The sequence below is a fragment of the Chamaea fasciata genome, unplaced genomic scaffold (genome assembly GCF_029207755.1).
Source record: "Chamaea fasciata isolate MVZ Bird 193981 ecotype frontalis unplaced genomic scaffold, bChaFas1.0.hap1 SCAF_11, whole genome shotgun sequence".
NCBI classification, from domain to species: domain Eukaryota; kingdom Metazoa; phylum Chordata; class Aves; order Passeriformes; family Sylviidae; genus Chamaea; species Chamaea fasciata.
In genome coordinates, this window is record NW_027094096.1 from 12331070 (window position 1) to 12355934 (window position 24865).

General features: G+C 38.3%; 1 protein-coding gene across 1 annotated transcript in view; it reads right to left on the reverse strand.

Moving 5' to 3' along the window:
* SLC9A9 (solute carrier family 9 member A9) overlaps positions 1 to 24865 on the reverse strand; it is a 174167-nt gene that overhangs the window by 69868 nt on the left and 79434 nt on the right. Inside the window, exons 10-11 of the mRNA XM_066193280.1 lie at positions 6305 to 6418; positions 4423 to 4534 (exon numbers count right to left, since the gene is read on the reverse strand). Of these exons, the coding sequence (XP_066049377.1) occupies positions 4423 to 4534; positions 6305 to 6418 (226 nt within the window). The remainder of the gene's footprint in view (positions 1 to 4422; positions 4535 to 6304; positions 6419 to 24865) is intronic.

Genomic DNA, 24865 nt, shown 5'->3' on the forward strand with positions numbered 1-24865 from the left:
AATCTAGTAATCAAACCTCTTGTAAGGCACTGATGACATATGCAGAATCATTTAATTAACTGCTAAATGCAGCTATTTTTGGCCTAGAACTCCAAAGCTCTTCAAGATTACATAGCTAGAATTTGAATTATTTGGAAGAGAAGCTGGGCTTCCAATTATTTGGTATAGAAGTTTATCCAGGGAACAGCATAAAGCCATTTCGGCAAGGAAGGAGCAGACTGGAGTTGCACTATCTGCCTCAGTGGCAGCAGGTTCAAAACCCCGCAGGCAGACACTGGGCTTGTCCTTGCCTTTGTTTTTGTGTGAAAGACACCTCTGAGGATGCAGAAGCTTTACTATTTTCTTTTCTAAGGGAAAGAATATCAGCTCATTTTAAATATGTATCTGAGGAGGAAATGAACTACTATTGAAATGGTCTTTATTTCAGTGGTTATAGTGGTAATCTCGATGATTAGCACAGCTACATTTCAGTGGAAAACAAAGCTGCTTCCCACAATTGCATGACACCTTTAATTTTGAATCTAGAACACTTCTTTTTGTAAGAAGGGCTTGATCTATCTATCTATCTATCTATCTATCTATTATCTATCTATCTATCTATCTATCTATCTATCTATCTATCTATCTATCTATCTATCTCAATCTCAAAATACTTTCCAGGTAATAATACAAATGAAGGAAGGGAATTTTAACAACCTCAGAAAATGCTGAGATACTGAAATGGACTGAAGTTAAGGAAGATTAAATTTTGTGTGAAACTTCAAGGACAAATGCCACCAAAGCCCAGTGGAATGACTGGATGCAGTGGATGTTGGTACCTCAGCTACACCTGGGGAGAGTGGTGCAGCAGAAGGACCAGCTCTGATGAACCATTAGCAGAGATTCTCCCTCCTCATCTTTCAGAGATGCACTGAAGGCAGCTCCACATCTGTGTCAATCCATTCATCCTTGGGCTGAATCACAGATTTCCTAACAGAATTTTTTTGTGCCAGCCATTAGGGATTCATCTTTAAGCAATATTCTTTAATGTGCCAGAGCCTTCAAAGCAGACCAGCCCAGGGTGAAGCTCAAGAGTCGCCCAGAAAAGAACCCTGTGCCCTGTAGGCCCGTTAGCCATGAGATGTATAGATAACAGAACCCATGTGCCCTATAGGGCTATTGGCCATGAGATGTACACATGAACAGAAACTGTGCGCCCTGTAGGGCTGTTGGCCATGAAATGTACAGATAACAGAACCCATGTGCCCTGTAGGGCTGTTGGCCATCCTTTGCCCACACCCCACACAAACACCTCTCCAAACCCAGCCCTCTGAGGAGCCCGTGTTTGTTGGTGGTGTGAAAAGAATCTGTCAGGAAAGAAGACTTTCTGTGGTGTTTTGGTTTCAGCTGTAGTTTTCTGCTCCTTTCTTCTTTGCTTTCAGTTCTATTTAGCTGATTTCTTCACGTATCTACATCTCTTGGACAAGTTCACATTGCGACTTCCCACCTCCATGTCTGTATGTGTATGTAGATGTAAATGCCTGCACAACAGCTGCCTGTACACGGGCATCTATTGGTTTAATTCTGCATTTGTGTTCGTCCTTTTCAGACTCCACTGATGCTGTAATGCCTTATATTAACAGCAACCACCCCTGTAGCACTGTGTCCCACAAGCCTCTCTGTTGCCTATTTATGTACTGTAGGGAAGAAGAAAGCAAAGTAAAAAGTAAATAAAGATGTTGGGAGAAGAGTGGAATGTGTTATAAAGTCTAAGACTTTAAAATGTTTCTTTTTCACATGAGTAGAATCTGTTGGACTGCTCACTTCAGCTGATGTTCAACTTAATTTGAGAAGCTCAGGATTAATTTGTCCTGCATAAAGGACTAATGAAGTTTTCATTTACAATGGAAAGTTATCAGGAATCATGATTAAAAACAGTTGTAGAAGTGAATCCACCCTCTGAAATTTATTGTTAGAGGAGTGGCAGAAGCAGATAAAGAATGTGATAAATCAAAATGTTCCATAATTCACCTCCAAGCCTAACTCTTCCACCTTTTCTGAACTGTATTAATACGCATCAAAAAGCAGAACTTAATGACTTCAGGAGAGTTCTTTGCAGAGTAAGGTATAATCAAATGCTAATCAACAGTGTGCTTGCCTGGCCTTAATTGCTTTTCTCAGCAATTTTTCTCAGCAATCACTTTGGTGATTGTGGCAGTAAAACAAGCAGTAAATGTTTGGCAGATTTGGTAATGATAAAATAGAAAACAAAACTAACCCCAAATTCATTGTTTCCTACATCTGAATGTGTGATGCTGTGGTGAATGAATTTTGTGATCAACCAGAACCTGATGTTACACCAGAACAAAGAAGGTGGTAAAACACACACTGTGGTGGTGGATACCCCATCCCTGGGAGCACTCGAGGTCAGGTTGGATGGGGCTCTGAGCAACCTGATCTAGTTGAAGATACTCCTGCTCATTGCAGGGGCTTGGACTAGATAACCTTTAAAGGCCCCCTCCTGCCCAAACTGTTGTATGACTGTTGCTACTGATCTTTGTAGATGATTTCCTTCAAACTCAAATTCAATGTCTTGTTTACTCATCAGAAATGTGTCTCTCTCCTGGCAGTCATTGTCCTGTTTATCACTATATGCAGTATGATCAGTTTACAGCACTAAGAATGTTATTGGTAACTAAGCACAAATCTTGGCGCATCTTAAAAAGCAGAATTACACAGAAAATCTCTGTATCTTGTGTTCTTCTGTGAAGTGTGCAGCTGCTGGCAGCATGAGAGACAGTATTTATTATTATAGTTGCAGATTATGCCACTATTTTATTATGTAAAGATGTTTTTCTCTACAAAATAGAGGAGGGTTTTTTTTTTTCTTTGAAAATATTTAAAAATTACTTTCTGAGAATTTTAACATTTACATTTTAAAAGCCTGCAATACTACTGTTTCAGTTCTCAGCTCCCAGATTGTCCTGGAAAGCTAATGTGTGTGAGTTCTCACGTTCAGCTGCTGGCTGCAGGCTGCTTTCTGCTCCTGTTCCATGGAGAATGAAATTTGACTGCAGAAAACAGGACAGAAAAGTTAAAGAATAAGAGAGATTTCAGAAGGTTTTCCATTCCATACTTTAGCTGATGAAAACACAAAGTCAAAATGGAGCCCAGGAACTGGATACCAAATGGTATGAAGCTATTTTTCATGCTGTTGTCTAGTTTGCCACCTGCTAGGCTTTACTAGAGGGATCTACAGATCCAAGCTACCCGTGGAACAATGGCAGGGCAGCAGTCGGGCTGAAAGGCAGCTCCTGCTGGAAGTGTCATCATCCCTCACTCCAGTCTCGCCGGAATTAGCTGACATTTTCAGTGGCAGCTTTTAGCAGAAGGATTGAATGGGTATAGAAATGAACTGCTGTGTTGCTCTCTAGAGAGTTGGAATTACGTAGGCACAAATGAGGCCCCCTGATGTGGAGTACTCCTGATGAGGAAGCTTGAAATGCAGCACATTGTATTTCACTCGTTATCTGGCTAAATGGATCTCTATACATCAAGGCTGTCAATCAAGAACTTTTATCCATACAAATGTGGAATAATTTTTTTTGCATAAAAAGCAGGAAAATGAAGCAAAAAAGGTGCTGAGTTTCTAATTTTAGAAAATTATATCATCAATAGCACCAGGGGATCTACATTTCTGTCTTTTACTGAACAGATATTCTTAGCTTATGAGTGAGTTTTTCCTAAGTAGCATCAGAAAGTCAAGTGGAATTATTTCTAGCTTGTACAAGTAAAAAAATAAGGAATCCAGATGAGCTTTAGCAGTTCTGGGGATGATGTGCAAATCAGATTAGAACATGGCTCCCTCTTCTGGATTTTTAATTTTTTTAAAATTATTATTCTACAAGGTTAACAAAATCAATAAAATTAAATATCAAGCCAGAATACATATGAATAGACATGGAAAAGTCTGTGGAATTGAAGTGTTCTCATCTCATGTTTCAAAGTAAAAGTGATCCTGAAGTTTAAGGAATTGCCAAAGACCATTTCTGATCTGAGTACCAGTACTAACATTGTCCAAGTTGGATATTTATTTGCTGCTGTGTAAAATACTCTCAGGTATTCCACAGGTGCCTCTAAAACAACACAAAACCACTTTATTCCCAAACTGTCATGAAAGTGTAGATAGATGGGGGGGACAGTGGATTGAAAGACAATGGCTTCCTGAGTAGTGAGTTTCTAAAACGTGAATTAAAATAGGTCAAGAGCACAGAGAGGTTGATCAGAAGGCATCCATTTGCTTCAGTAGCTTTGGAGAGATGACCTTTTAATATAACAAATTCTTTGTGATAGATGTGGCTTTTTCTAGTGATAGATAACTATTTTTGTCATTCATTAAATGTGGACAGGAAAAATACCAAAAATCCCCAAAGTAGCTCTTACCTGAAAACATCATCATGTGCTGAAAGTTCCTGGGAATCTTTTGTTTTCGACCCAGATTCAAAAGGAAAGAAAGTGGGTATATGTTGGAAGCTCTTGCTACAAAAACTGCCACCTAAAATGTAAGATGTTGAGGAAAATAGTGGACACACTACTGACAAAACCAGAATTAACCCAAATATTTCTCTAAAATTATTTTTAAGGTGTAATTAAACAAATATATTATCTTCTTTCATGTTTTACATGACATGTTCTAATGCTTCCTGTGCAGTGGCAGAAATCTGCCTTCCCCAGACGTCTTCTTGGTTTTATATTCATCATAATATATCTCACTTCAATCACTCTACTTCTACTCATCACATTTGTGTCACATGTGACTTCATCTTCAGCCTTTCAGGAAAATGCCCATCATCAATTGCAGAGAGAGCATTATGTCCTTGAGCAGCAATCTGCAGAGAATAAATGTGCTTTTGGACTGATTATTACTTCCTTATTTCCTGGTGATTCATATTGTCCATATCCAGCACTTTTTGCTTTTTCTTCCCTTTCCCTGAGGAGATTCTTCCCATGGAGTTCTTTATTATTCCTCAGTCGGACTACCCCAAGAGTTGCCTTTATTAGAAACACGAAGCCTTTATCAGATTTAAAGAAAGGCCGTCAGGGCTCCTGATATCTGCTTTTCGCACTTCTGTGCCCTGCCCGTGTCCTGTGGCTCAGTTCTGGCACTCCCGGTCCGAGACACGCCGCGCACTGCGGAGCAGCTCAAGTGTTTGGGAGGCGATGTCAGCGTCCCATCGGCTGCGCCAGGAGCTGCCTGAAGCTGCTCGGCTCGGGAAAGGAGCCCCAGGAGGGTCTCAGGCAGCCCCTCTGCAGTGTGCTGGCTCTCGGGGAGAGCAGGGACAGCGCCGGGTGCCTGCGCTGCGCTGCAGCGCTGCCCCACGCAGGGCTGCCCCACGCAGGGCTGCCCCACGCAGCGCTGCCCCTCCGGCTGCCTGCCCTGCCAGCAGCGCAGCAGAGGGTTTAGCACTGCCCTGGCGGGGACACAGCGAGCTCTTCCTGGCTCCTCGCTGCCATCCAGCCCAGCCTTCAGCCAGAGGAGCTCTGGTGCAGTCCTGATTGTTCATTCAGAAATTACGTATGAAAATTACTGCGTGTAAACAGTATGCTCCCAACTTTCAAAGCCATTACGCGTAATTTAAAAGTGATAAGCAGAGGGCTGCTGCTCTGAGCCAACAAAAATCATTGGATAAATTGTCAGTGTGAAAAGAATCTACACCACTGTACAAGTAAGATTTGTCGAGAAACCATGACAGAATTAAAGGCACAGAGCTTTTCTTACCACTCTCTTAGGCACACGATGGTGTAAGTAATTCCATGTATGCTAGAGATATCAAGTTTAAAGAAGGAAAGATTTGAGCAAAGTAGGACTGTGTGATTTTTAAGGATTTCATGTCATTTAAGTAGTTTTGGGGAAGTCCTGCTTCTGGCGCACATCTGTCTGGAGGCAGCTCTCCAGTTTGTGGATCTGCACCAGCTCCAGACAGGAAAAATGGTTTTGTGTTGCACCTGTCCCCACAGATGTGTCCCAATACTTACCCCAACTTCTCACCCTGCTTGTAACCCTTGGCAAAAGTTCCCTAACTGGTTTAAAGCTATTTGCCTCGAGCAGAGGAACAAAACAGCAGCTGCTCAAAGAACATGTTCTTACGTGCATTGGGGTAGTTATTAGGATGTAGGCAATTGGAATTGACAAAAAATCTGATCTTTAGTATTCAAGGAACTGATTGGTTTGCTTTTTGACTTTTTTTTTTTCATGGAACATGCATTCCTTTTATATATACACACGCATGTACAGAGATATGTACTTCTTTAAGGCAAAGGATACAAGTGCACCAAATATGAAAAGAGGATTGAAGATGTGATTTTGAAATGTAAATAGCGCAAGTCCCATGTAACAGAAGATGACATTCTCAGCCAAAAAATTCATGAACTCGAACAACTTAAATGAGAGAGAAAGAACATAATTATGACTCAGGTCTACAACAAACTACTGATTATCCCAAGTTCCCTTGGAATACAGAACTGTTTAGATGAAAGGAACAGAAATTGCTGCTATTTCAAGGATGACTTTTAAACCCACCCAATTTGCTATACAGTATAACAAGGTGTCTTTTTGCTTTAAAAATCATAGTTGCTTCCATGTTTTTTATCTGATTTGTGTATGAAAGCTTGACATAGCCAAGTGGTAAAATACATAAACAGCAAGTAAGTTATATGAACTTCAATGTAAACTGCCAGGAAGCTGAGGGAAATTAGCTTCACTCATGTTTACAGGGAAGAGCCTGGGAAATGGCTCCTGGTTACACAAGTGGCTGTGAATAATGCAGTCCTGGGTATGGGCACACTAAGGCCTAGAGAGAAAAAATTTCCTAAATGGATTTTTTAAGAACCTGTCACTTTAAAATATAGCACAATCTTTCTTACTAGTGTGAATAGTATCCTGCAGATGTAAACTCTTATTGCACTGCATGGACATCAACATTAATATTCAGTTCAAACCAAACTATTTAAAATATCATTTAAAGGTATTGTAAAATAAGCTTAAAATACATGAGTAGGGTTGAATTTCTTCTATGATAAAAGAAGCAAAGCCAAAATATTCATTTGCCTTGAGGGGGTGTTCTTGATTGTGTTTGCAACTGATTATATTAAAACTAATAAATTTTCGTATTTAACCACATCTGGAAAAAAAATCAATCATTGCTGCCAAATACCACAGAAAGAAAAAGGGGCATTTCACTTCTGAAGTCACTTTTGAGCTCAGGATTCTATGCCAACAAATCATGTTGCAGATTTAGGACTGAAGTTTGTCAGTCTGTCTGCAACCAGCCATACATCACTATCCAGAATGTTACTATGGAGATGTTTTATTCATCCTCAGTGGGCTTATGTATTTTTTTGTAATATGTTTGTGCTTCTAAAAATAAATATCCAGTAACAATCACTAAGATTTAGCAAGGGGAAAATGAGAGCTGTCACAATCATTAAAACAAATTTGAGAGGCAAAATGGCATAAAACCCATTAGTATATGGGAGAATATTTTGGACCCCAGGGCAGCACCATCAGTTATCCCAAGCACACATTCCATATCCCTCATTTTGTGCTGCAATACTGAGCAACATAAAAACAAACACAAAAAATATTTGCAGGTTAGCAACCTTAAATTATTTGAATTAAATTTAGATGAGAGAAACCAGTTGTCAAAAACTTCAAAATATGGGATCTGGTGACCCATAGAAATTATGAAAAATTCTTGCATTTCCACTTGGAAGCAAACATGATCCCATGTCTTTGTGGGAATATCACCTGATGCATTGTTTGAAACAATAGAAAAATGTATCGGGAGTGCCACAACATGATCTACATCTCTATAAAATAGATATCTGTGTGTATATGAAAATCTTTTGAGGGAAGGATACTGCTATGAGCCACAACTGCATAATTTGATTGTTGGGATGAGATAAAGTACTCCACAGGTTTCAAAGCTGAATGATATTTCATTTTTCATTTAGAAAATCTTATTCGAGGCTCAAAAAAAAAATTAAAGCAGATGTACTATTGATGCATTTTAGAAACAGAAATACTTAAACTAAATTTCCTTTCTTGTATCTTCAAAACTTCTGTTAATATATGTGTTTTTGGAGGAAAAGAGATTATTTTCTATAATGTTGCCTTTACTCTCTTTTTCTCAGCAATATCACTAAGTTCAAGCTTTCACTCTTGCCTGAAGTGCTTTCATGGTGTAGCTGATTTTAAACTTCTCACCCCTTGTCTCCCAGCAATCTGATCAAGATACAATCTTTATGGATGTCTTGCAAATCCAGTTTAGTGTATCTTTTTCATTTCCCCATAACTTTACCCCCTTTTACTCACTACATGTACCCTGCTTCTTCCTACTGAAAACTTCCAGGCTGATTTCAGTAAATGATTGTTAAAGAGAAAAATTCCCTCATTCTTGTCTGGGCGTTTGCACTCAACACGAACAACACATTTTCCTTTGCCCTCTGGGTGGATGTGTCATGTCCCACAGCACAGGCCTGGTGGTTTCCTTGGCCTCTATTCACCATGGATGTAATATTTGTAGTCTCAGCATCCATGTCAGATGCCTCCAATGCTTGAATTGTATTGCTGGAAATTAATTTCTTTTTTCTTTTTGCAAGAGCAAATACAATCCAAATTTTTTTTTCTTTTTTTTTTTTTTTCTGTGAGATATTTGTGGTTGTGGATTTGGTGGGTTTTTTGTTTTGTTTTGTTTTGTTTTGTTTTGTTTTGTTTTTTTTGGGTGTGTCTGTCTTTGCTGAACTGTGTTGGTTTTTTCCCTCTTATCTCTAGTTTCTCCACATTTTGATCTTTCACTATCAGAGCATGGCTTTTTTGCTAGAAGATTAAATCCAGACTACTTTTCTTTGTGTTGCAAAAATCCAGGTGCTATTTCAATAGCTAATTTAGAGCAGGCTCCACTCCCTCCTATTCCAGGCACAACCATGATATGGTCTATTATCAAAAAATCAGTTCCTTGAAATGGTAAAAATAGCTTTTTAGCTTCATTCAGAATCTTCTGTGCTCCCCACATAGTTTGTTCTCTTTTTTTAAATGTCTATCACTCACTCATGTGACACATTTATTCACTAACTGCAGCGTATTCAAATTTCCCACCATGAGTTACAGAAAGTTAAATAAAACAACTGCTTCAGAACTAGTTATTGTCATAAAAGAGGTGATATCTGAATGCTTTGTCCTGGATCACGACACTTGCTGATATAACATAAAAATTACCCAGTGTTCTCCTGAATTTACTTTTATTTGTGTATTTAAGCGTAGGGTTTTATTTAGTGTTCAGCTTCTGTGTTTTGTTCAACAGTAATACTGAGCCCATTGAGAGATTCCATTTAGCACTTAACTGTCAGTGCTGTGCAGCACAAATCCCTTCAGAGAAAAACAATTTGTTCTAAAGAGATCTTCTGAAAACTATGTTAAGAAACAGCTTCTATTGGAGCATTTTCCCAAATTGTCATACCTTTCAGTCAAATGTTCCTGTGGTTATTTTAAAGAGGGGATGTCAAAACCTTTTGATGAGAAGTAAAAAAATGGGAGCGATAGGCTTTCGACTGGAATTTAAAAATTCCTGGGTGACCCAAGGAGTTGCACCATACACAGCAGCCTCTGGGTGACATCCTCTCCAGTCTGGGGGGCCAGAGCCAGGTCCACGCTGTGGCCCATGGGCTGATAAATGCCACTCAAAAGTCTTAATATTTTGAATATATGTACTTGCAACTGGAATTACTTTTGTGGGAAGAAAATGTTAGGATTAAAGTCCTGGATATTGAGTGTTTGGAAGTATTTTTTCTATAACCATAAATTCCTTTCCCTTGTCACCCACACAGACAACCAAACTTTTCTACTCTAAATGAAATTGGCATAAAGTGCTTATACACCACTATTAGCTTTCCCAGGGCTACCAGCAAACCATTTTAATATACATATAGCAATGAGACATATTTTTGCTATAAAACTAATACCCCTCATGTGTAATGTGGCATTTCTAACTCTCCACAAAGTCTATAAATCTGGGTATACTTTTAATGTAAGAGCTGTAATAATTCACCAATGTCAACACATTGCAGGGTAGAGTATTAATTCCAAGAACACCGGTTCAGAACTAATCCAGGCACTTGGTTTAGGTGTTTAGCTCAGTGAGTTACTGAAAATGGTATTTTCTTTGCTTTGGTAATTTCCTCTGTAAGTAGTGGGTATTACAAAAGATTTCTATTAATTGACATAATATTTATATATTTAAAAACACATCATTTACAAAATATGCTTCGCTTTTCTATTACTCTCAGCTGTTGTAAGTGCTAGGAGAGAGGTGCAAAAATTCTGTTTGAAGTTGGAACATTGTTCTGGAAAATGCCACTTGCAGTTCACTCACTGGCAGAGGAAGGATTCAATCCAGGCTATCTGCACCTTAAGCCTTGCTGTAACCACTGAGTTTATCTTGCACCAATGTTTTATTTTAACTCAAGTGAAAAAATTTATATCATAAAAAAACTGTATTAGTTTTATCTTTTCAGTGAGATAAGGAAAACATGGCCTTTTTTCCTCCCATTTCTTTCCTCCACCCCCACATTTAAGTTCCGGCCAATTAGAGCAATAAGCTAGGCCAGAATGGCTTTTGCAACTCAATTTATTTTCTAGAACTACTTATATTTTCACTGAGTGTTAGAGAGATTTTCTAGGTAAGTAATTAGTGCACCTGGAAGATGGAACACACTGAGTACCAATCTCATCTGCAATGAAAATACAATTCCTTAAAGGAGCATCAAAAAGAGAAAATGAACATAATCTATGCAGCAGTCCCCTTGTGACTGGGGAGATGGAAAAGGTAAGATTTTTCAAATACTGATATTTTAAGGAACATTTCTCCTCTCAAGGGAATAAAGTTAGTATGATGGGACTGTGTAAAAGCAGAATAGCAAACAGCATTCTCTCCTCTTGAGGAATAACATTAGTATGGAGGTATTGGTTAGAAGCTGAATTACATTCTCAAATTCCTTCCAGCAAAATGTAGTGAATTTGACTCATTGATGGCAATATTGCATTTGTTCACTTGATTTAATATCTGCTGAAGGAATGTCATCCACCTCTTGCAGGTACCTGCAGGCCTTCTGTAGTTGCACTGATTTAGCTAAAAACATGGAAAACCCCACCTGTCTGGGGGTGCACCCTGCAGTGATTTATTCTTGCATCAAAACGGAGAGCTTCCATAGTCCAACAGCAGCTCAGAAGCTGGGATGTAAAATTGATTATACTTTTAAGAGAGATCCAAGGGTGGCAGAGCTATTAAAACCCTAAGAATTCAGTGTTAAGTGATGGTTATAAATTTTTTTATCTTTGAATAATGCTATTTAATTATGTCACAGATACACCAATATTCACAAATACACAGATATCACAAATATTCCACAAAGGCTATTGATAAATTTATAAGTGATGAAAATTGCTATTCCTTAACTCTTTTGAATTAAAATGCAGTGAGAATTCAAACTACCATAATTTTCCTGAGACCTCTTATAGAAACCTTTATGATAGCCTAATTGCCTTTTTTATATTCTCTTCTGATTAGAAGTTTCAAAATTGGGAAAAGATTTGGATTTGAACCTTTTTCTTGTAATCTTAGCTATAATGAATGTTCACAGCATGGTGATATAATTCCCATTTCTGAATATGCTTACATGAAAGAATCAGCAAAAGTAACTCTAATTCATGATAGAATATAAACTTGTTTATGGTGCTAATTTTGATATGCAAGCATATCTGACTCTGAACTTGCAAACACACTATCAGAGAGAAATTCTTACATGATCTTTAATGTCCTGGGGAAAAATTCTGGCCTTTTTTATCAGTAAGCTTTGCTACAGAATTAAATGAATTTCACCCCAACAGATTTATTGAAGACACACAATAACTTTCTATTTCCCTATAGATCTGGGAAGTTTAAAGGATTCATAAAGCCTGAGGAAGAAGTAGGAAAGGAAAAGATATAAAAGAAAACAGTAGGAGCAAGGAGAAGGAAAGGCCAGCAATATTTTGCATTTTCATGGTATGGCTTACTCCTTCTGGCATGGTCTACTCACCATCACCAAAGTTCACCTTTGGAAGAAGCTGGATGACCTACTGGCACAGAATGCACTTCGGGCCACCGACAGCAAAGCAAAACCGGCCTCAGATATAAAAACAAATCCTACTATTAAAATTATCATAGGTCTTGAACGGCTTTGCTTAAAAAAAGATGTTTAAACCAAAAACGATGGAAGTTGGGCAGCCAGTAAGAATTTGGCATTTAAATTAAATGTTGCCTTCAATCAAAGCTGCGTCTAGCTCTAGGTCATTAGTCTTGCTAAGTTCCTTAGAAAAGGGAATTTCTGCAAAATAGTTTTATTTTTCAAACGTGGCCCAGTTTGTAAGAGAGGGAACATTTTTAGATCAATATCTCCTTTTCAAGCAGCAAAACCAACTTTTGCTGTTATGCAGCACCTTAAATGGTACCCAAAAATAACCCCAGAATGACCCCTGAATGGAAGGTGTCACCAAAAGGGAGGGGATGGTGCCCTTGCTCCTGCAGCTTGTCAGCCAAGTTCTCTGGTTCACAAACTTGAAACAACCATTTTCAAAATGTTTATTTATCTTAAATCCCTGAACTAAGATGTTGCAGGCACAAAGGAAGGAGTCCCCCAGTGCTCTGTTGTCTCAAGATTATGTGCTCAGGGGTTCCTGCAGTTCAAACTCGCTAAGTTTATTTTAGCAGGGACTGGTTTCTGCAAGGATTAAGGAAGGGTTCTGCTCTGGAGGGGTTTACTAGAGTGCAGCTGGGAAATTGTTTGAAGGGATATAAAGAACTTTTGACTGGTCAGCAAATAGTGGTAGTACTGGAATAACTGTGTTCAGGCTGAATTTTGAAATTTTTGTGAACATTGATGCCTCTGCCATTCCCTGACAGAGGCAATGATGGTGATGGAAAATGAAGAGGCTGTTGACAGCCTGTGCTGTCCAGGATTGAGCGAGTATTCTTATGAAGCTGAAATCAAGGAACGGACTCTGTGTAGAAGAAAAAGAATTAAAAAATGCTAGGTTATAATAACATCACTGAAAATGAAGCTTAAGGACATAATCTGAACAACTTGAATGATGCTTTCTTGGAATGTTCTTTCTGTGATGGCAAATCACTGGTCATGTCGAAGTGGCAACATAAACTGAGAGTTAAGAGCTATGTGGAACAATGATTAAAAAAAAAAGAAAAAGAAAGGAACAATTGGTGGCTTTGCCAAAGCAAACTTCGGGTAACAAAGGAGGCTTAGTTGCTTTAAAACATGACTGTTCCTCTTCTGATCAAAGAAAAATAGGAATGTTGGCAACATAATATAGTTGTCTTTAAAAAGGCAATGAGCTAATAGATCCTTTGCATCTCTGCATTTATATTAGAAGTAGAGGAATTGCTGCTGATTTTTCAAAATTAAAACACAAAATCAATCTCATCTTTCTCTTTCATTCCTCTCAAGTATGTTTTTAATTTTTCAGTGACCTGCCACCACTGTCCTGACCTCTTGCAAGCAATTCAATTTCTAAGGAGGACAAATGCAATTTATTTTATTTCAATTTGCTGAGAGGAAATATACTCTAATACTAATTATTGAAGTGTGTTCTTAAAAACGGGTTCCTTCCTTGCCAAGTTTGGGATGTTGGAAAGAAATTCAGTTAGTCTTTGACATATTAGGAATTAGTGACTGATACGGGGGGCTTTAACCTATCAGTACTAAAACCAAAAGGTTCTTATGAACTCTGGGGTGTCTTTTCTTCATGACTATGAGATTTCAATTTCACTGCCAGTCTGACACTACAGGACAAATAGTTGCCCTCTTTGCATCTGTTCTACAGACATGGAACTGCAGCTTCTACCTACCAATAGTAATGTTTCCCTTCAAACTCTGTAAAACTAATTCTGTGGAAAAATGAAGCTGTAGAGCTATAAAATAGGAAAAACTCTATTTTACCTAAACAAGACAGCAGCAGCAGTATTCACATGCATTTTTTCTGATGCCATTTTTTTTTTTTATTCAGGGCCTAATTTAAGATAAAAGAGTTCTTTCTCAGTAACTTGTCTAGTTTCTGTGCTACAATTACTTGTTCAAGGCTTCCCATATTTACACTGCTTTGTTTATAGAGGCTGGAGGGGAATGGACAAAAGGACTTACCAGTTTCTAACTCAGGCAGAGAATCCTCACACTGAGAATTACTCTTGCTCTGAGCAGTATTGAACAGTATGAGATCCTCATGATATTAAGCTCCTTTTATTTTTCTTAAAGACCTGTTATTAATGAATCAGCTTTTAACTACATTACTTTGGCAGAACTTGGGACTTACATTGGGCAGAATTATTTGCAATTACTCTGCAATTCTAATATCAGTATCTGAAGCAGGATACTGAACTAGTATGTTCACTGATCTGTCTATATGTGGGAATTTGGGGGATTCTTTTGTTTCATTTCTGCAGTTGTCTTTAAACAGTTTCCCTGCCTCCTGATGTAGGCTGCTAGTCAAAAATTTGGACAAGAAATTGAGAAATGTGGATAGCAGCTATCTTCTGTGTGTCACACTTTCCCCCTAAGTATTAGAGTACGTGACTTTTCTCATCTAACAATCCTTTACACTTAAAGCTGTAATCTAGAGTGCTCTAATTTGTCTCCAGCTGAAACAGAATAGAAGCTGCTGAACTGTAGGGAAAAGTATTGCAAAGATTTCCAGTGTTTTCAGGTCTACTAAATTGCTTGTGGTCTCACTGGTGATGTTTTACTGACATCACCAAAGGGAAAAAAAAAAACCAAAACCAAACAGTAAAACAAGCAGAAATTAAAAATGCTGCTCTTCAACTGTACTTAAATCTGTACTTATGCATCTTCAACTGTACTTAAATCTGAGAGCTCAGGTGACTATTTTACATAAAATTAAGAATCTGTAGGGAAAAGATACTAATGCACCTTAAAAATACCTTCTGTAAGATGCTGTGGGAAAGCAGAAGGTGGGTGAACTAGGGAAATATCATCGGGCACTTCAGAAAAACACTTTTACAAGAAAAATATTAATTACTACATGAGTGTGTTCTTCTGAGGGTGCTGAATGTCTGTTTGGAATTTTCAAACACTTCTAACTCTTCTCAGGTTCTCTGGAGGCATAGAGTGGTCAATACCTCCTTTAATTTGTGCGACTGAAGCTGAATTAAAAGTCAAAAGCTTGAAAAAGATCCTGAAACTTGTACCCCATTTCATAGTTGTAGGTTAATGAAAGTATATAGGTACCAAAATATGTGCAAAGATAGGGCACTTATTTGAATCCTAGCCATGAATTAGACGTTTAGTATGAGAATTTTTGACAAAGGGCTTTTTAGCCCTTAATTATGTGCACAGACGGAACAATGAGAAAGGATGAGCTTTAGTCAGCTGTCTACTATGTCTTGCACTGTGCTACCATTTGGTACGAATGTCTCTTTGGAAGGTAGGAAATCCATTAATCGTGTAAGGGAAACACAGCTGTGCAGTCACTAAAAAGACGGAAGGCTTGCTAGGGTTTTAGACTGTTATAATGCCTTATTTAGATGTATTAATTTTCTTCCTGCAGATTATGGTGTGAGAATTCTGGTGTTACCTACTGCTTCCAAAAGTTTTGACCAAAGCTTTTGTGCAGTTCTTACAGCTGATAAGGAACTTTGCAGATAACAACCCTTGAAAGAGAACTGTGAGGAATCAGCATTCCTGCAAAAATCATGTAAGTTGGAAAGGAGAAACATCAGACTGCAAGAATGGAACTTTGTCAGCAGCACTTTGGTGCTGTTAGGAGCCACACAACAGCTCAGGTTCCTTAAGGCCTCCCGTTGCCCCAGGGCTCTCTGGGCAGGGCAAAGGCATTGCTGTCTCAAACAACATCAAGTGAAAACTCCCAAACCAGGCAGAGTGCTTTGAGTGAGGTCAGTCCCCATTTGCAGCAGAACACTCGATGCTCTGTAGAGATCCCGGTGTAGCCTCTGCAACCACACCAGAAATAGAATCTTAATTGTGTTTCCAAACACAGGCCTCACAGGAACAGCAATTATAAACCTGGTGACACACACTCATGCAAGTGTAAGGCAACACAGGGTTCTAATTAAGGAGCTCAATTACTAATACCCTCAACGTTAAAAACTATTTTAACCTTTGTGCTGAACAATTTTACTGCGTTCCAATTTAGCAGCATAATGTACTATGCACAGAAATACAAAATAGACAGGTTTTTTTCTAGAGATTTGTTCCATAACTGAAGAATTTGTTGATAAATCCTGTATTAAAATCATCTAACGCAATATCATGAAGCGTCAGTGTTTTCAAGCTAGAGAAAATCATTACAGTTATTGGGATATAACTATATTTTAAGTAAGAGACTGAGTGTGTTTTCCTCTGTTGTCATTGTAAATATTTAGATCTTGCTATTTACAGCATAAGCCAAATGTGATTGAAGTCAAAGGGCTTTGGTTCATTATATAAAATTCTACTAAATTAGTTTACCTGTATGAAAAATTAGGGAAGACTTAAAAGAAGAATTCTTCCTTTATTTTTATCCTTGTCACAAATTCTCAGATGAGGGAGCTCTGACTGACTATGTTTGAGGGAATTGTTTGTAATTATCAATTTTTACAAAGCATGAGATTGTAGAAGTTATATTTTAAACTAAATTTAACCATATTTATTCTAAGTATGGGATGTTAAAGCGCACCCTGCTCTGTTTCAGCACTACATGTTGATGATGTGAGAATTTGTTCCTCACCCAGGATCCAGATTGATTCTGGTTTGCTTTTTCTCTTTATCCATTCCACAGTTGCTGTTACGAGGGTGGCAATAATTAGGATGGGCTTGATTTCACAGACTACAAACACAGAGAGAATTTTCTTCACAAAACTAGATGTGTTTTACACAAGTGGAGCACGAGGCTGGATATTTGCATAGCTACAGACTTACAAACTAGGGATACCCAAAGTAAGGAGAAGTATCTCAGAGGTCTCTCTTCAAACCTCTCGTGAGATTGACAGCAGCAGAGCAGCAATCTGAAGAGTTCTATAAGCTGTGTTTGGCTTCTGCAGCAGCTCACACAGCCCCGAGCAGTTTGACTCCACTGCACAGAGCAGGACATATGAGAGCCTCATTTGTGATTCAGGGCAGTTTCAGAGAAGCTACAGCACAAGCTTCACTTCAGAAGTTCGTTACATGTTTCTCCACATGCCAACGAGATTTTGGCCTATGGGTTATAATTGCAGTTGGAATATGTTAGCTAACTGCTGGCATCTGATACTGTGCTGTAAAGAGTAAACTACAACTTTAACAATCTAAGATCTTTATTAATATTTAAAGAAAATGTTTAATGTTTAAACAGATTGTAAAATCTTTAATGAAGCCATTTGGAAGCTACTTTGCATATGGTATTATGTTCCTTAGCCTATCAGCATCAAAAATGACATCATTTTTCAACAAGATGAGTTTCTCTCTAGAAATACTGCTTCATTACAGTTCTGGGTTACTTCAGGGTATGAATTACATTTGAGTGTGTTATTTTCCAGTTTCTGTGCTTAAGCAAAATGAAGGAAAATGTTTTTTTCTTTGCTTTTCAAGAGAATTTCTCTTCTTCAGAGGTCCAAAATACTTCTCTTTATTCTCTGTGTGTGTTTAAGACACTAGAATATGATATTCCTCATAAAATGCTGATGACAAAGGGGCACATGCTTGATGGGAGCTAATGAGGCCAGAGCACATCTGCACATTCCCAGTTAAGGAATCACTAATGCAGGTATACAAAAAGAGGGAAAATGGAAACTACAGAATGAAGTATAGAACTGAATATTCTAACAAGACTTCTGTATATGGACACCCAAGATGTTCAGTGTTAGGGAAAGGAAAGCAGCTAATTTATTATATAAACCATAAATGATGCAGGTAATTACTGATGCACCAGTTATAAAGTTTGCTGTTATTGGTTTACTCATAGCAATGTTTCCTAGCTGTTTACCATCCATCATGTAGCTCACAGCTGAAAGAGAGGAAACAATTACAGCATTTTCACATAAATTTAAGGGGATTCACATGTAAAGAGACTGTAGATTAACGTTCTTTTAGCATGGTTAAGTAATCAGGAACATCAGTCAGATAATGAGGGGTTTTGTTAAGAAATTCAGATTGAAAGACATGGTAGTAGAATTCCTTCTGCAGAAATCAAGGTTTTCTTGTGTTATGATTCTTCTTGTTAAACCCATACAGTAAGCAGCTTTAGATTTCTTTACAGCATTATGCTGTTCTATAGGGTTCCATAAGATCTTATGGTACATCTGGTCAAACAATTCACCTGGCATGTTTCCAACCTTCATCTTTTTCTGCTAAATACAGAAAATAGCTGTGCAGAGAACTGGAATTCATTGTACACTTCCTGTCAATTGCAATGCATTTTAAAGGTAATAATTATTACAAGCACTCGGCATGTGGTGCGTATTCAATTAGAGAAAAGAAGGCAATTGCTGAAGGAGGGCAGGCTGTTTGTGACAGACCCAGGGCTCTGCAGAGATACTCTGGCTCTGCAGTCAGGAACACAGGGCTCAGCCAGCACGTCTGACACTGCTGGAGCCCATCAGTGCCTCAGGAGGGAAAACTGGAGCTTAGAAAGGAAAACACAGGACAAGAATGAGGGGCTGCTTCTCTTCAGGGTACATAGGCTGGAGCTGTAATGACAGTTAAGTCTAGAGACCTCTGCTTTTGGACTTTAGGAAGGGTAGAATACTCTGGCTTGTGTTGTTTCCAATATTGGTTAGTCACCTTAAAATTAGCAACAGTTTTTACCTACAGTTTCAGATATCTGATCCTAATAGTCATAAGATAAATGCTGCATAAACCATTTTTTTAAAACTGTGCTTACAACCCTTTATGTGTGTATCATTTTCTTCTCTCAAAAGGAAAAAAAGAAAACAACCCACCAGGCGCATTTCTATGTTCTCCCTGATTGTTTTCAACATATGCAAAATGAAGATTTTTGCTCTAGGTCTTGTCTCAAAAAACCCCCCTAAACCTAAACAACAAACCAAAACAAAAAACCAAACCAAATCAACCAACCACCCCCCCCCCCCCCAAAAAAAAAAAATCTGGGTATCTGGGTGAAATACCAGAAGAGAAGCGCAAGTTTTGTCCCTAATATTACTAATTTCCCAAGGATTTAAGCAGAACTGCCTAAAACATGGGAAAAACTATACTAATGCTATTCCAGTACAGCTAAATCTTCCCAAATGCTATTTTGTTTTCAGACTCTTGTAATCAAAAGGAGCATCTTCTCCAGACCTTTCTATTGAGCTCCGTTAGTTGGTCGCCTGTGCTGTTTCCTGATCAGCACTGCCCGAAGCCTGAGTCTTTATTACTTTTGATTCTGAACTTGCAGGACTTCAAGGAAGTTGGAAATTAGGGATTTTTCTTTGTTCAGCTGCAGAAAGGGAACCATGAGACAGTGCCCATCAGAGCTAACTTTTATGCTTAGTCTTCACTTAAATGGGAAAATGTACTTCATGCATGCAACCTGTTTAATGCTAACCAAGAATTTGAACTTTACTGGATTCTTTAGGCAAAGACCTCTGGTGTATTTTTGAAGAGTGCCAGACCTGAATGCTGTGCATTAGTGAAATAGAATTCCCAGTTTACTCTCAGACGACTAGCCATCAAATATGTTATCTCATATTAGACAGCCAGCTATATACTGGGGAAGATAACAAAGGCCTCATTCTGGTATGAAATTTTTCTGTAGGCACAGCAATTGTGGTGCACTGGGAAAACAGATTCCTCCTGCACAGCACGCATGCAAAGACTGATTAGAATCTGGTACTGGTGGTAACCTTTCTGAGAGATAACTTTTGTCTCAGTCTTCCTCTCTGCCAATCATCTGTACAGAAATAGCTGACCTCTTGAAGAGCCTTAAAGGTCATTTTTCCCTAGGAAGAGTTGCTGAACAATTCCCAACAACTGTCAATTAGGCTGCTCATTTCAAAAGGATGCGAATTATCCTTGTGTATCCTTATGTTTTTGGTAGCTCTGCCTTGCTAATAATCCCAATAATCTAGGACATTTTGCTGTAAGTAAGGTTTTCCTCAGCCTTGAAATACTCTCAATTTTTTTTTTATAAATTAAGAGCCTGAATTATAAGAGCCATTAAAACTTGACATTTGTGCTTGTACTTTTCTTTCTAGAAGTATAAACTCATTATCTATAAACAGTCCAATGTTTGATAACAGAAAATAATAGGCATTAACCAGAGATAAATTAATATAGGCTGTGTAATATAGAAGCAAGCCCAGCTCTCTTTATTTGGTCTCTTAAACACTCACACAAATAGCAGAACCAAAGCCCCAGGGCACACACATGTCCAATGTGTCTGTGGAGGGTTTAAGATAAAGGCACCAAGTCATTTCATTTTATGCTACAGCTCCCTAGGAAGGTAGAGGGCTGCTTCCCCCAAGTATGGGTGCTGGATGCCTGGAGTGGGACCCTCACAAAACAGATGCAGTTTGGGTGTTGGTAGAGCAGCATCATCTCCACTCAGCTGCTCTCCTTCTCCCACAGAAAAATAACAACAGTAGCTGCAGTTCCTGGCATGTGCTTTTAACAACAAACTCAGGAGAAGTCATTCTGCTACTAAAGCAGAATTTGCAGTGCATTATTTATTTTCTTATCAAAAGACAGCTGATGGGAGAATCCTATAAGGTAGAATCATGTAGCTAGAGACAGGAGATTTGTTGTTGCAGTGCTGGCTGTAGCCCTGCTTGTAAGTGGTTTACAAGATACACAGGCCAGCATAAAAGCAGTAGAATGTCAGGATCCCAGTGATGGTGCTTCATTTGGACACAGTGACTTCAGTCACCTCTCTGCCTTCAGTCCTGCAATGCTCATTTTTAGTAAACATTTTCTATTGGCATTCAGGTAACACTCCTTTGATTAATTGATTTTTCCCCCCTTTCAGTTGATTTGGACATCTCCATTGCCACGCTTTACTTTTACTCTACTGTTTTGCTTTGCTTCTAAAGTGACTCCCCAACCATGGAAAGAACAGCTCCCCAGGGAAGTGGTGGAATTGCCATCCCTGGAAGCATTGAAAGAAATGAGTAGATGTGGTATTCAGTTGATGATTGGACTCGATGATCTTGGAGATCTTTTCCTACCTCAGTAATCCTGTTATTCATAGTCTAAAGTCTATATAGAGACTGTACTATAACATAATCAAGGGTCAAGACACTATAAAGATATGATTTGCTGTTTTTGAGAAACAACAGCAAAAAAGTTTTATGACTGTTTTTTCAACCTGTTTTGATTAATGTTATTAATTAGAATAAAATTAATATGCCTAAAACCAAAATCCTTTTACATCAAAGTTTATTTGGAATGCAGCTTAATTTCTGACCCAGCAGTCAGCTGATTGATCCCTAGCCAATGTCCTTGTTGGAAGACATATAGCTGCATCATCAATGAGCTAGGAACATTCTGAAACCATGTATTTTCCAGGGATTTCCAGGAAATATTAGCTGCTCCCCTGCAAAGTGATGACTTTTATTAATCAGAGATGATCATGTCTGCTTTATAGTGTGGAGATTAAAATTTGAAGCAAACAGTACAATGCCCATCAGTGAGCAAAGCCAGTCTGAACTTTCAGTCCTTCAGTGCAAACTGACTTGCTCAAGCCTACGAGTGAGACCGCGTGTCTTGGTGAAGTTACTCACAAGTTAAGCAGCACTGAGCTCTCTTGGTGTATCTTTACCTCATTCCCCTGCCTGTGTTAAACCTTGGAGGTGAAGGGCCACTGAAATCTTAACTTGGAATCTTGTGCACACAGCACGCCAGGTGCAGCTGAACAATCAGGCCAGGAGCTCTTGTCCCCAAGGCAGCTGCTCCTGTAATGGGTTTGCTATCAGGAACAACAAAACAGGTGAGTAACTGTTTAACTCCTAATGTGATTAGAAAGGCTACTACCCCTCATTTGAGAAAGCAACCTTCACCAACAGTTAGACACACCTGTTTCAGAGGTGACCATGAGAAAAAGGCTTAGATTGGGGATCAAATGGAGACAGGCAGGGCAGTGTGTGACATAGTCCCTTGTTGGCTGGACATGCTTTCCTGTGTCTTCTTGTAATTCCCTGGCTCTTCTTCCATAGGTGATGCATTTCAGAATTCCCTTTCCAGAATTTAAAACTTGCTGATGCTATTTTGTCTGCAAAGAGAATTCCTCATACCCTTGTGCACTTAACCAAAGAGAGGTCTTGTCCTGCCCTACTCTCATTGTTGCAGTTCTCCAGAGTTAAAGGAACGTAACCAGAAAACATACAACTCATAAATATGATGGATAACATTTATGGCTATTAGTCAGTACTCCACCACTAGGAAAATGCGCTGGTCTTAGCTTGGCATTTGAGTGAAAGTGATAGAGGGCAGAGAGAAAAAGAGGAAGGAATGTCACCTTCCTGTAGAAAAACACAAATTATCCGTGAATCCTTTTCTAGAGGTGACCTGTAGGGATTTACACTCTGCCCACTTGTAACAAACCAGGGATTTCTACTTATCTCACAATGCTCTGCCCAGCCACTGACTTACTTGTAGCAGAGCAAATCAACCCAGCTCAGCTGTACCTCTGAAACCTGATGTAAAATCTGAGCTGTAATGTCCCAAGATTTAGAAACAACTGTCTGGTTGCAGCATACCTGAGGGGATACAGCAGCTGTAAATGATTCTGGAGAAAGCTGCTCAGAATCAAATAGCTTTTGATCAGATCCTAGCAGTTTCATCTTCTCCTTCACTAAAAATACATTGGATAAATTTAACTGGCTGAAATTCAGGATCACTCTGTTAGATCCAACCTTGTTGCCATGGGGGGCAGGGTCAATCTCACTGCTAAAATCATGATGGCCTTTGTCATGATGACTTAAAATTACTGCCCTAAAACATCACCCATGTTAAAAAAATGATAGTAAAACCACACAGAATGTTTATAAATACTTAATGAAAATGGCAATAATTGAATTGAATGGAAACTATCTAAAGCCTCCATTTTCACTAAATTTTTCTTATCTTACTTTTCTTATGAGAGTGTTAAAATAATTCATTTATTTGTGAAAAGATGTGTTGCTTTATAGTTTCATATTCTGTAAGTTTCAGATGCTTGAAATCTAATATTTCTCTTTCATGGAATCTTAAACAGTGATTGACAGAATAATAAAGGACACATGGGGACTAATAATTACCTGGCATCTTTTAACAGGCCTTTTTAATGGAGGCTCTTAAATTCTCATTTAAGAACTGTAGATAGCTTCTCATTTTACATCAGGGACTGAAAAGAAACTTTTTTATTTTTTTAGAGTAAATGATGCATTATGGGAAATGCAGAACTTGGCACCAGGATCAGAAATACCTTCTCTATCACTGTATACTGGATTTTACCATCAAGCTATAAAACTTTAAAAGCAAGTAAAAAATATAAAGAAAATTATGCAAAGCAGTAAAGAGAATTTGTTTTAAAACAGCTAACACAATTTCACAATCTGATTTACAGTTTTAAATCTAATTTCCATGGTTTTTGTTAGCTTCAGCTTCAGCCTTAACTCACTGTTTTGTCAGTGTGCATTACAGTTCAGCACTCCTTTCTGAAAGATCTGTCATAATGTAACCAAAGAGAGAGACTGCTTTGGAATAATTCTATAAAAGAACTGAAAAGCCCTTGATTTTGACCAGTAATGAGTGATAGAAATGACTTAGATTGGGAGCAAAGCCAACTGTCTGAGCAACAATATTCATTGAAAGATGCACTGAAGTTATATGTGGTTATGACAACGCCAAGTGTGTGGCATATTAAATTTGCTAGAAGAGAATTCTTGGGAGGAGAGAAAGAAAGAGGCAGTGCAGGTCTCACTGAAACAGCTGCATATGAAAGGGTAATATTTGGATTAAAAAATAAATTAGAAGAATTCAAAGGAATTCAACAACAGTGTTTGAACCATATCATAAAGGAGGCGGAGGATTAAGGGCTTATGGAGAAGAGAAAAACAGAATAGAAAAGCATGCATAAAACTCATAGCTCCATAGAGAAACACATAATCCTTTTTCTGTGTGTTCAAGGGTAAATTTGGTTTATTTCACTATTTTGTTTTGCACTTGTTGCATAGGAGGGAATAACAGAGTAAACATGAACAAAACCAGGATGCATTTAAACAAGATATTAGTTAATTCTGCAGCTGAAAAGCTTCATAGGTAATTAAAAATATCACAACCTTGGCTTTTGCTGTCTCTCTCTGAGGCTACACATCACTAAAGCATGCAGATGAATCCCTGAAAAAAACTTTTATTCAAATTGTAAGTTATATGCAAGGGGAGTAATGGCATATGTAATTCAGTCTCTCTGCAAAACAGAAACAATTCAATAGTAGATTTCAATGTCCTTCCCTTCCCTTTCTCCCTATCAGAGAAAGGTTAGTTCTCTGCTGGAATACTTTCTGAAAGCATCAGCCTCTACTGCTATGAAGAAATACAATTGAAAAGACTTATCCTGTTCAATAGCTAACACATTATTATGGGAGTACTGACCAGAAACTTTTTTGTGATTTCAAATCTGTGAGACTCTAACAGTTGAACTGATACTGTGGCCAGTATTTTTTTCTATCAAGCTGTTTTTGATAGAAAATTGGATTTTTGATTAAATTGAGATGTGCAAGAAGCAATGAATTTTTCTACGTAAAATTCCCAAAGCTTAAAAGAAAGGAATTGCTGAAAAAGGTATGAGATTGCATCATGAAAATTATAGTAT